This window comes from Pseudorasbora parva, chromosome 13 (genome assembly GCF_024679245.1).
Source record: "Pseudorasbora parva isolate DD20220531a chromosome 13, ASM2467924v1, whole genome shotgun sequence".
NCBI classification, from domain to species: Eukaryota; Metazoa; Chordata; class Actinopteri; order Cypriniformes; family Gobionidae; genus Pseudorasbora; species Pseudorasbora parva.
The window spans coordinates 5,174,909-5,188,642 of record NC_090184.1 but is presented as its reverse complement, the minus strand read 5'-3'; the positions used below and the strand labels follow the sequence as shown (position 1 = coordinate 5,188,642).

At 39.0% G+C, this 13,734-nt stretch overlaps 1 protein-coding gene across 9 annotated transcripts in view; it reads right to left on the bottom strand.

Moving 5' to 3' along the window:
• The window catches only part of fgfr1a (fibroblast growth factor receptor 1a), a 229,520-nt gene that overhangs the window by 25,071 nt on the left and 190,715 nt on the right, over positions 1–13,734 (bottom strand). For all 9 annotated transcript variants that reach the window (XM_067413014.1, XM_067413015.1, XM_067413009.1 and 6 more), the window contains exons 3-6: positions 9,730–9,987; positions 9,564–9,641; positions 8,959–9,131; positions 3,309–3,432 (exon numbers count right to left, since the gene is read on the bottom strand). In XM_067413014.1, the coding sequence (XP_067269115.1) occupies positions 3,309–3,432; positions 8,959–9,131; positions 9,564–9,641; positions 9,730–9,987 (633 nt within the window). The remainder of the gene's footprint in view (positions 1–3,308; positions 3,433–8,958; positions 9,132–9,563; positions 9,642–9,729; positions 9,988–13,734) is intronic.

Here is a 13,734-nt window from a genome sequence, read left to right as displayed (position 1 = left end):
CAATAATTTACAAATCTTATAAACTTATTTTATAGTATTTGAACATATTTTATTCACAATAGAATATAGATTACATATCAAATGTTCAAACAGACATTTTGAAATGTCATGCCAAATATTGGCTCATTTTGCATTTCAGGAGAGCTACACATTTAAAAAAAGTTGGGACATAAAAAGAAAAATGTTAAATGTACATATAAGGAACAACTGGGGGACCAATTTGCAACTTATTAGGTCAATTGGCAACATCATTGGGTATAAAAAAAGAGCCTCTCAAAGTGGCAGTGTCTCTCAGAAGTCAAGATGGGCAGAGGATCACCAATTCCCCCAACGCTACGGCAAAAACTAGTGGAGCAATATCGGAAAGGAGTTTCTCAGAGACAGATTGCAAAGAGTTTGAAGTTATCATCATCTACAGTGCATAATATCATCCAAAGATTCAGAGAATCTGGAACCATCTCTGTGCGTAAGGGTCAAGGCCTGGAAACCCATACTGGATGCCCGTGATCTTTGGGCCCTTAGACGGCACTGCATCACATACAGGAATGCTACTGTAATGGAAATCACAACATGGGCTCAGGGATACTTCTAGAAAACATTGTCAGTGAACACAATCCACCGTGCCATTCGCTGTTGCCGGCTAAAACTCAATAGGTCGAAAAAGAAGCCATATCTAAACATCATTCAGAAACGCAGCCGTTTTCTCTGGGTCAAGGCTCTTTTAAAATGGACTGTGGAAAAGTGTAAAACTGTTCTTTTTGGAAAACTGGGACTCCATCATGTCATCCGGACTACAGACGACAAGGACAACCCAAGTTGTTATTAGTGCTCAGTTCAGAAGCCTCCATCACTGATGGTATGGGGTTGCATGAGTGTGTGTGGCATGGGCAGCTTACACACCTGGAAAGGCACCATCAATGCTGAAAGATATCCAAGTTCTAGAACAACATATGCTCCCATCCAGACATCGCCTCTTTCAGGAAAGACTTTGACAAAGCCAGACCACATACTGAATCTATCACAGCATCATGGCTGCATAAAAGAAGGATCAGGGAACTGAAATGGCCAGCCAGCAGTCCAGATCTTTCACCCATAGAAAACATTTGGCACATCATAAAGATGAAGATGCAATAAAGAAGACCTAAGACAGTTGAGCAACTAGAAGCCTGTATTAGACAACAATGGGTCAACAATCCTATTCCTAAACTTGAGCAACTTGTCTCCTCAGTCCCCAGACGTTTGCAGACTGTTATAAAAAAGAAGAGGGGCCTTGTCCCAACTTTTTTGAGATGTGTTGATGTCATGAAATTTTAAATCAACAAACTTTCCACTTAAAATTATATATTTTGTCAGTTTAAACATTTGATATGTCATCTGTTGTTTTCTAAATAAAATATTGACATTTTAAACTTCCACATCATCACATTCTGTTTTTATTTAGTATAAGTACAGTGTCCCAACTTTTTTGGAACCGGGTTTCTAAAATAACAGCGTTCATTTGGAATTATTCAGTGAACAAAATGAATCTAACACACAAACAGGAATCTCATTGGCTGGCGGGCCCCTATTACAGTCCCCGTTTTGATTTCAGCAAATTAGTTCGAGTGCACGTTGACAACGTGATACATATTCATAAACCCAGCAACTCATCAATCCTTAGTGCGGTTTATATTGTTATTAGTAGTAGAATTCGTAGTATCATTATCTTATATCTTATATATATACACACACACACACAAAATTACCAACAATGTCTTATACACCACCATCAGTCCTAAGTTCAGTTTTTAATGACAAATATGCATATATGTGAATAAATAGAAGAAGAAAAAACATTGCTCTTGACTGAATGACTTTTGTAACTTTAATAAGGATTACTCTATATAAATGAATCAAACTTATAGTGAAGACTATGCATCACTATTTAACATTTGATTATTCATTTTATCTACCTGAGAAAGTGTTTATTAGCAGTAAATAGCAGTGTTTATTTTATTTGTATGTTTGTTCTATTGCATTTGTGCTTTTGCTTGTAATTTGATGATTTGTTCTTATTTTATTGCTGACAGTTTGCTTGTCTTTATCAATATTTGAAATGTATATGAGTTAGACTAATAGTTTATTTGGTGCCACAACCTTATTAATTATGGTTATGGGTCAAACACAATGAAAAAAAAAATGAAAAAACTTTTTTGTGGTGGAGCCAGTGAAAATTTTGGCGGGGCAAGTGAGAATCTAAACGACTGGGCAAGTAGAAAAAATTCCTTAAAGTTGAGCCTTGTGTTCATTAGATGGTAATATCACAGAGGCTACAGGGAGCAGCCAATTTAACATGCAGACTAGAAACTCATTATAATTGCTGTAATTTGGTGGAAATGTTATTTTAAGTCACAGCCCATCTCTCAGGCCTTCTGAACAAAAGGCGGCAAGTCTATAAATCTACAGAGAATCGTGAAAAAAAGAGAAAGAAAAATGTATGTTCATTTTATTTAGATCAAAATCACGCATGTGAAAATCACATCGCAATTACATCCTCTGAACTCATAAGTAGGAACTTCACAAGTGGACTTGATACCATAAATGTGCGAGAGCCGTGTGTGTGTGTGTGTGTGTGTGTGTGTGTGTGTGTGTGTGTGTGTGTGTGTGTGTGTGACAAATTCAAACAGTGTCTTCTCATGAATGTGTATGTAGGGTGCAAATGAAGTCACAGTGGGCGCAGCAGTGATTTATTTGCTACTTAATGAAGGCATCAATCAAGTCCACGTCAGCCAATCAGTGTTCAAATCACTTTATTCCAAAAACACTGATCTCATCTTGAGCCACTAACCACAGCTCTAACTCATCCACTGCATCATGTAAACACTTTATATTTGCAATGGATCATTTAACACACACCATCAACAGAGTACACATGCCTGTCCTTGTCAAGCACGTACACACAGACACTCGCATGGAAAATGTAAAGCCACCAGTTATTAACTTCGGTTCATTTCAGGGAAGTAATGGTAACCATTAGTGGTGCTGTGCCAAAGCATTAGCTTTATAGTGAACAACAGCCATTTGCATCTGATTGACTCAAGTAAACATTGCAGTGGTTGTGCGACCCTCCCTTGGGGATCATTTGCCTGTGCTAGCTAAAAACATGAATCGATTTAATCAAAAGGGTTAGCAATAAATCATTGCAACTGAGCTGGTAGGGGCGGGGGAAGGAAAGACCAACATAAATGCACCCAAAACCTTAAGAATAACAAAAAAGTTGCTCTTGGGTGAAGATGCCATTTACTGTAGAGGAAAGAAATACAACTGACCGACTACGTCCAGCTGGTAGGTGTGATTGATGCTGCCGTATTTGTTTACCACCAGGCAGGTGTAGTTGCCTTTGTCTGACGGTACCACAGACTCCATTATGATGGTCCACATGTGCTCTCGAACCTGTGGAGTAAAAGAAAATATATAAGAAAGTGAGCAGATTCTGTGTGCACCTAAATGCAAGTAAATTTAACACAATGTGTGAGCCAGAGGTGTGCGGTCCATATAAGCTGTGAATGCTCTGCATACCCAAGCCATTTGTGGACTCACCAAATAACGTTGAAGCCACCATTTTTTTATGTGTGCATATATAATAAAAGGTGTAGCTTGATGACGCCTTGGTTTCGCTGAGTTTTTATTTTTGCCACAGACGAGCGCTTCCGCTTCTTCCCCTCATGTGTATGTCGGATAACAGCGCTGTTTTATTATATTACACACATTTGAGTGTCTTTAAAGTTACGTCAAAATGCTACTCTATGCGTTCGCTCAGCGGCTGCTATGAGACACTTGTTCACACTGCAGTGAGTGAGATCACATTAGGCATGGTAAAACATGGCACTCTGTGCGGTAAATCAAGAACACCAGATTTAAACAATAAGACTAACTGTGTTGAGCTGGAGAACACTGATTCATTTTCAGTTGATGAATGATTCAAACAGTTTCTCACCTGTAACCTGGTTTTTGAATATTTTCATTTAAAAATCTTACATATTGTGACTTTAACGCTATAAATGCCCTTGTTTGAGGTGTACCATAAAGCTTACATGATAAAATGTTGGTACATAACTCATTTATTTATCTGCCAAACGACAGTAATTTTGTTTAAATCTGCCAGTTATAGAGGGTTTTGGGCAAGCGGATCTACAGCAGCTTTGGCACCTAGCCTCTGTTGTTCTGTATTATCATCACTGTCCTGCGATCTCTTTGGTTTACTGACATATAGGAGATTTAAAGCACAGGGTAAGCTGTCCGTGAATCGCTCACCCAAGATTAAAAAAATGTGTTGTTACTGCCAGATCTCGATCAACAATAATCACATTGTATTTGATACAAAACCTACTAGACTAAATCAAATAGGGAAAAAGGTCATAAAAAAACCTATGGTCATGCATTTAATTTCCTTACAAGGAAGAAATAAAATTTACAATAAAAACTTGGTGCTGTACTTTTTAAAGGTGAAGCATGTTGACTCGGTGACATTAGTGCACCTAGCGGAATTACAAAAATACTGCATATTTTGCAAACATCCTTTTGTGCATCACGCAATACATCAACAGGTAAATGTAGGCTATATTTAATAAAAGGTCAAACATATTAGGAAAACTTTAGCTGTGTTGCTGTGTCATGAGAGTAAGCAACTGAGCAGCTAACACTGTCTAGAGCAAACACGAGCATCTCGCTTATTATAAACCCATCCAAAGTACCTGCACCAGGTGCGTTTTAGACATAACGTACCATCCAGCACACCCGGTTAAAAAAAGTCACCGCTCACCCCTGGTATAAACTACTTATAGCATGTATGGAGGTACAGAAGTGAATGAGTCAATTAAAGACTTCTAGATAAAAAAACTTCTTGCTGCCCTAAATATAAAAAGCAGAAAACTGCTAAATGCATTACAGTGCTGATTGTCTTTTAAGATCATTTCAATGAAAGGCTGAGGAAGTTTAACAGAGTGAGTTGGCAGCAAATCCCCATCAGGTCAGTTTAACATCAGTCAGGCACAAGAACAGAGCGGTGGAGAACAGCTTGTTCCATGGGAAACAGGCCACTCCATGTCCACTAACACAGAGCTCTTCTCAAGCCAAGAGATCTATAATCTAACTGCCAGCAAACATCAAACTTCAGTCTATTAAAAAACATAACATCTACTAAGCAACATGGATCTATACAGTTCTGCAGCGTTCTTAAACCCTGTGGACCCTGTACAGGGTCGGGAATGACACTGTCATGTATATCCTTTCCATTTTAAATGTTAGTGAGCTAGGATGTCATATGTGGTCCATTGGAAAGAGTAGAGTCTCTACTTTCTGGAGATATGCATCACTTTGGAATTTGTTTTACACAAAGTAATGTATTTACACTAATACGTCGCTTCAGACCCATTTGAATAAATCTTGCATACAACATGACACAGACAAACTTCTTTTTTCCACTATTTTCTGTAATTTAGTGGAAATAGCCCAAAGTGTCTGCAGGTTCCTAAAGCACAAAGGGCCTGAGTTACACACTTTCACAAATGAATTTATGGAGAAAAAAACCCAAAAAGCACCTACTTTCCAGGCGAAAATCTGAAAAAACGGCCCTGGATTGTAAGAGGTTAATATAAATAATGGTTAAACTTTATTTTAAGGTTTCATTTTTATATTGTAATTATATATTTAAGTACTGAGTAATATTAATTAACATGTACATACTATAGGGTTAGAGTAGGATTAGGTTGAGGGTTAGTTACATGTAATTATGCATAATTTACTGTTATTACTATGGTAAGTACATGTAACATGAAGTGTTACCATATATACATGGCAGATAGTGACCATTTGTTTTGTTATTTGTGAATTCTTATGTATTATAACTTCTGATAACTTCTTAATAAAGATTTTTTTAAATTGACAAGTATAATGTTATGGTACTAAATAGTCCTCTCCTCTCTCCTTTTGTTTTCCATATATATTAGAATATTGTTACAGGTTTAGAATGACAAAGGTGAGTAAATGACAATAGGATTTTCATTTTAGGGTGAACTAACCCTATAAAGATCCAGCAGACAGAGCATGCATTCTCTGCAGTAACAGCTCATCTTAATGAAATGAGCTTTAGATTGGGCAAAATTAATAAGAGTTTATGGCTTCTCGTCCTGTAGAGTCCCAGATGTGAGCTGCTACACTCAAAGTCTGCCTGACTTCCTTTTCACAAACACTTAATGTAAATTAACAATTGTGCCAGACAAAAGAACCCACGAGAGACTGGGAAGAGTGCAGGGGGGAGGTTACTACGAAAAAACTGCAGCAGGGCCCCTCAGCGGAAGCCCTTCACACTCCTGGAGCTCAAAGACAGGTTTGGATGTATTTATGCATGCATTACTATTGCTATGATATGGTACGGAGTCTGTGTCCACACATGCACACACAAAAATAAAGCAAGCATATTGCTTAGTATGCTAATGCATACTGTATAAAATCATGTCAATGCACATGTTACTGTGTGTGCGTGCATGTGCATATGCATTGCAGCGGCCTCAAACACACTCCAGATGGTAAAGTGTGTATGTGGTAAGGAGAGGAAGAGGAATAATGTCTCCCAGCTGGAAAACACCTTGATGAGAAACACAGATGCTACAGGTCCACAGTGACACAAGCAGAGAACTGACGAGAATAGCACTATAATGTCATGTAGCAGGGAGAAGAATGGATAAAAGGAATTTAAAAAAAAATGTCCTTTTGATGTGTAGTATTTTTTAAAGATATTAAAATAACCCAAAACATTTAAATAGCCTGTCATTATTTACTCATTTTGACTTTCTAAACTCGTATTCTCTTAAATTTATATTATAAAAATCTATATTATAACAATCTTTGCATCACTGCAAAAATTATTGTGCTTTGTTACTTTTAATATGAAGCACTTGATTCTGTCAATTTTATTACTAAATTCAAATAATGAATGTCGTTTTGCAACTTTAATATGGCGTGATAGATCCCTGAAGCATCAGCACGGATCAATCATCTCATCTCCTCTTTACTACTAGTTACAGCATGAAATTAACATGTGTGAACACCAGAAGGTATGTTAAAAGATCCCTTACAACTAACAGATATTAATCCAGACTCATGTAATCAATTAATCAGTGTTTCAAACAGAGAAAGAAGTCATTAAAACAGCCTGTAGTAATTGGGCAATCGGTCAATTATTGTTGTTGTCCCACTTTAAAGCAGGTCAACTAATTGTTTAATATTGGCCAAACAACATTTAATTCAAATCTTAACATATTATGCAGAGATGACGTTTGAGGCGCTCCATGCATGTAAATGATACATTTACCTCAAGAAAGTTACCGTATTTTCCAGACTATAAGTCGCTCCGGAGTATAAGTCGCATCAGTCAAAAAATGCATCATGAAGAGGAAAAAAACATATATAAGTCGCACTGGACCATAAGTCGCATGAGGGCAGAGCGGGAGCCGCGCGCATGCGTGCACTCGCTCGTGCCCGCTCACTGCATAACCGAGCAGAAGAAAAAGTTTAAAGTGAGTGAGAAACTTGTAAGGGACTGGCGAAAAGCAGAGGTTACTTTAACTGTAATGAAGAAAAAAAAGAAAGCTACTTGCGGACTGAAAGCAAGATGGCCAGAGCTGAAGGAACGAGTCCACAGACGCTTGAACTCTCTGCCAGGAGAGGCTCAGCCGCGCGAGACGAACGCTGTGTGAATCGCTCTCCGCTGCATATTTTACTACATGCTGTTTGTATTTTGCAGAATAAGATTTTCTTTATGGGGGCATTTTGGTTGTGTTCAGTCTTTCTAAGTTGTTGTTTTTAAGTTAATATTTCAGTTAAAAGAGTTTTTTTTGTTTTCAGTTATTTTTTTTCTGGGGTAGGCTACAGGAGCAGCATAGAGCGCCCTCTCGCGGCTATATGTTTATTCTTGTCAGTCAGTATGAATTAAATTTGATATATAAGTCGCACCTGACTATAAGTCGCAGGACCAGCCAAACTATAAAAAAAGTGTGACTTATAGTCTGGAAAATACAGCATTCAATGTCCATAAACTCATTAGTTAGCTGGAAGGGGGGAACAACTGGCATTTTGCTAACGGTTTTGCTAACATTTAGTTACTATAACAATAACAACTATTGTGCATAATTACATGCAGCTAACCCTCAACCAAACCAAACCTTAATCCTAACCCTATAGTTATCAGGACAGATTTAGTCAAACATACATTAAATAATGAAGACATAACAAACAGGTTAAGTAAAAATATAATGACTAGGTATGTAATACAGTGAATATTCAGAGTAGACTGTCAAATGGAAACTTGATCAACGTTTATATGTGAATAAGCGGCTAAATTAAATCTGTTAATCATGTGAGCTGTGTAAATGACAACCCTTAATAATGCATAGACTACTTTTTTTAAAGAAGTGATCACTATAAATTGTCTTTTAAATTAATAAGAGATGCATGAAGAAAAACAGCAAGAAATCATTTTAAATGTTACTTTGGGTTTGTTGATATTCCTAATCAGCATGGTCAAATGAGCACAAGGACAGAGTTGGTTTATCCTGGAATGTATTCTCATCTTTCTGAACACAACGACTTGTGTAAAATAAGGACAGCCAAGCAATAGTAGGCTGCCTCTGCCAGAAACCCACGGCTCCAGTGTCTGCCTTCCAGGCACGGTTATTCAACCTCTGACATGCAACAGTGAGGTGTCTGGAAGACAGATCTGTCGAGGAGGAGGTGCCCTTTTAACCTCCAAATCAGAGTAGCTGGCTAGCAAAAGTTTGGAAACCAATTTTGATCATATGAGTTTATCAGTAGACCAATTTTACACCAGCCATACCCGAGTATGTTCATGTATAGATATTTTAATAGCATCTCTGATTTGAACTGCAGACAAAATTTAGGGTGTTGTGTAGTTGCCCTCACCTTGAAGCCTCCTATTCGCTGGTCTCTCTTAAACTCTTTGCCATTCTTGAGCCACTTGAGTGTTGGTGTAGGGTTACCGTTGGCCTGGCAACGGAACTTGACAGTTTTGCTGGCGGGAACAGCGTGGAGCTTCTTCTCCATCTTATCAGGTTGAGCCCAAACAGGAGCCATTGCTGAGGAACAGATAGAAAGTGCACAGAATAAGTCACAAATACAATGTGAGCAATATCAGGAGAATGACCATATTAGAACAACAACCCAAAGCAACAATAAGAGTGTGTTCCAGGAGAGTGATTGTACTAAGGTGACTGTGGATCAAAGTGTGCAAGATTAGGGTGTTGGTTGATGGTTTCGCTCCTTTTGACTGGCTTGATAGTGCCCTTGGGACTTAAAGACTAATCCATCAAAAGACATGGAGACTTTCAGTCTAATAAACTAAAGCTTGGTACATTCCACAAGACGGCTGTGGTTTATGAAGAAAAAATGTGCACTATTTCCTGTTATAATTCCAGCTTTCAACAACAATCCTAACAGTTTTGCTACATGTTAACATTTGTATAGATTGAGTCAGAGTTTTGAGCACAGAGAGAGCAGGAGTGACTCACGGAGCAGCTTCTGGTCATTTGATAGCTTGGCCTCCTCTGAGGAAGACTCATCTTCATCATCTTCTGAGGAAATCAGATCTGACCAAGAACAGAAAATCGGGTTAGGTTTTTGTGAACAATACAAATGTCAACCGATCAGCAATTTTGTGTTCAACTGGTTTCTCACCAGTAACGTTGACATTGAAGTAATCCGTATAGTTGCTGTTGAGTCCCTGAGCAAAGCAAGCATACAGACCAGAGTCGGCCGGCTCTACGGATTCAATCTCCATCTGGTCGTTGCGCAGACGGGTGTGCTCTCCGTCAACCAGTGGAGCATCGTCTTTAGTCCAGGTCACTTCCTGTGTCTCCTCTTTACCTTTACAGCTCAGCTCCAGTTTATCCCCCGGATACAGAGTGAACGGCGTGTGCTCAACCAGGGATACCACTAAGAACAGGAGAAAAAATTACTCATGTAAATTATGTAAAAAATTATAGTCATGTTGGAACAGGAAGGGGCCATCCCCAAACTGTTCCCACAAAGTTGGGAGCATGAAATTGTCTAAAATGTCTTGTTATGCTTAAGCATTAAGAGTTTCACTGGAACTAAGGGGCCAAGCACAATCCCTGAAAAACAACCCCACACCATAATCCCTCCTCCAACAAACTTTTTTACTAGAGACGCCAAAATTCTCAATATAATATTGAACCATTCGGTACGGCATTCACGGTTCAATACGAGCATTGTGAATTGTGTTTGTTTTTTTCGGTTTTGCATTTAATTAATTATTTTTCAACAAATTCTATCATTTGCCTCCATCCCAATATACTGAACAACGAGACATACATTTACATCACACGTTAGTGGTAAAGTTAAATAGCCTAGAACTCTAGACTCACCCTAGCGGCAGCAAATCTAGTCTGCCGTGAGTGTCGTCTATCAACTCTCAATACACTTCTGAGCAGTAAAAGCCAAACTCTGGTCGGGCCAATCACACCGTGTATAGAGCTGGTGGGCGGGGCTTAACAATGACGCCGAGTTGCGCTTGCGTGCTTCTAGTAAACAAAGAAACTGGAAAACGGCGGTCTTTCTAAACAGCTTTGACCGCGACTCTGGAAGACTTGGAGTTGAGCTTTTCTGGCACTGAAGTCATTCTTAAGAAGGGAAGATGTGTTCGAGTTTTGTCGACCGGATAGAACACGTTTCCACTGCTCTATAGAGTCCACTGGCAGTGTGCTTTACACCACTGCATCCAACCATTTGCATTGCACTTGGTGATATAAGGCTTTGATGAGCTGCTCGGCCATGGAAACCCATTTCATGAAGCTCTCTCTCTACATACAGTTCTTGAGCTCATCTGAAGGCCACACACAGTTTGGAGGTCTGTAGCTATCAACTTTCTGTGTACCGTGACCCTCAGTATACGGTGACCCTGCTCTGTGATTTTATGTGGCCTACCACTTCATGGCTAAATTGCTGTTGTTCCCAATTGCCTCCACTTTGTTATAATAACACTAACAGTTTAACAGTTTAGTAGTGAGGACATTTCACGAATGGACTTATTTTACAGGTGTCAACCTATCACGGTACCACGCTTGAGTTCACTGAGCACCTGAGAGCGACCCATTCTTTCACAAATGTTTGTAGAAGCGTCTGCATGACTAGTGCTTGATTTTATACACCTGCGGCCATGGTAGTGATTGGAACACCTGAACTGGTTGTGTGTGTATATATATATAGACAAGATAAATGATGCTATCTTGAGCCCCTTTCACACTGCACGTCGGACCCGCAATATTCCCGGAACATTGCCAGGTCGCCTTCTGTGTGAAAGCAACCATGTCCCGGTATTGATTACCGAATTGAACCTGGGTCGGGGACCTAGTAATATTGCGGGATTCGACCCGGGACGAGCGTTGTGTGAACAAAAGCCGAAACTAATGCTGCAACGTGTACGTAGTTATCGTGCGACTCCTAGAGCTTGTTTTTTTCAATAATACAACCCTGCAGTGCCAGAAGAGCTCATCGGTGTTTTAAACGCAGAGAGTGTTCGTATACAAAAGAAACTAAAAAAGTTTACAACAAGTCGAGACCACGGAGCTCCTTACTATCCACGCTGAAGCTGAGATCGCTCGCCATTATACGTCACATCCGGATGTCACGTGTCAACTCGACCCGAGACCGTTATGGGTTGTGTGTGAAAGCGCACATATTACGGTATTTCGCTGGCAGTGTGAATGGACCAAATCTAGCGGCCCGGGAACAAATGCCGGGTCGCATTATCCGCAAATCACATAGAAGAGGAAGTAAAAAAATTCTCAAACATTTCCGAAAGCATAAACATAACTTTTTTATTCTGCATTTTTCTTCTAGTGAAAATTCTTTCACTAAAAGGCGCACATCCTCTTCTTGACTGCAGAAATCTGACATCTTCCTAACAGGATTCCTTCATATTTTCCATTTCAAGATTCCATACTTTGAGACTCAAATTTCCAGAGCATATTTACCATAAATAGTTAATTTAGCATTGTTTTCAGCATTATATTGGGAATATAATATATTCACCTCTAAATTCCATGGTTTTCTCAAAGTGATAACATGCACTTAAATAAAAAGAAACCTTTAAAACCTATCTATATTCACCTCCGACATAGGTTTGATACTGCAAATGTGATTTGAAGTTGCATTATCATCAAACGGTTTACAATAGGATGTTTTCGTTTTAAAATTCATAAAATTCATTAGATCTTTTGGACCATTGTGTATCGTTCTCTGATTCGTCAAGTGCCCATCATGACCATTACGCTACAAAAACACGACAATAACAGATCAGAGCCATCTCTGGCAACAGCTCTGTAACAGACAAGCCTGAAAACGGTTACATGGAGACGGAACTGCAAGTTTGCTGAATTTGTTGTCCTTTTTTAGCAGCCATTGTACATTTAAACTCTGATTATTATAATACAGCAGCTACCTACATGGACAGGAGACAAGCTATTATTAGAGCAATCAAAAACTGTTTACACTTGTACACGCATGCCCAGTGTGCATGAATGGTCATGTGACACGGGTTTGGTAGTTTGCATGGAGATCGTTTCTGAAATGCAGTGGAAACACCAGGATACTATGGACTAAAACGAAAACATACTAGTGAAAACAGAACCTGGTCGTTTGCTCCATTATCGGTTGCTGGTTTGAGTAGCACATGCACATTTGTTCAAACAACACAAACAGTTTTAAGTAATGAAAGTGTGTTTGACAATCACTAAACTTTTGTCACAAAAACACAGAGGCAAACAAATATTGTTCTATACTTATCTAGACCTGTAAATGACTCGAATCAAATTCCATACTTTTCCAAACTGCGTAGGAACCCTGCTCTTAAGAAAACATTTGAGACTTTATAATTTGAATGAATGAGGCATTTATATAGCGCTTTCAAATGTACTACTGTACACCCAAAGCGCTTCACAGTCATGTCAGGGGTCTCTCCTCAACCACCACCAGTGTGCACCAGTACAACGGCGCCAGTGCGCTCACCACACACCAGCGATAGGTGGAGAGGAGAGAGGGTGATAGAGCCAATTCAGTGGATGAGGATTATTAGGAGGCCATGATTGGTAAGGGCTAGACTTGTGCCGATTTTCGATAATGCGATTTATCACGATAATGAATATGCACGATATTGTTATCGTGGGCACTTTAAAATATCGTAAATAATAATTTATTAACAATTTATAATTTTTTTATAATGCATTCAAGAATACTTTGCCCATCAACCGTATAAATGCTCAACACCGCTGTATTCTGCGTCAAAGGGACACGTGCTCAGATATAAACAAGCCCAACGTGCGTTTGCACATGACTGAACCGGTGAAGGAGACGCGCTGCTGAAGTGCCGCTCAGTGACAGCAGAGGGCGCTGATGAACGGCAGAATGCGGCGGTTACCACGGGAACCAGCAAACAAACAAAAAAACGCGTGTAGTTTTTAAAACAGCCATTCGTTTTTGTAATCTCAATGTTGTTCATCAAAGCACCAAATACTTAATACTTAAAGACTTAATAGGCTATTTATTTTCAAACTTAAACATTTTTATGTTTTAATCTGGACTACAACATGCCCTAATGATTAGAACTGTTCTAATTATTTGTTATTGTTTAGTATAACTTTGAGATACGTACTTCATTAGTTA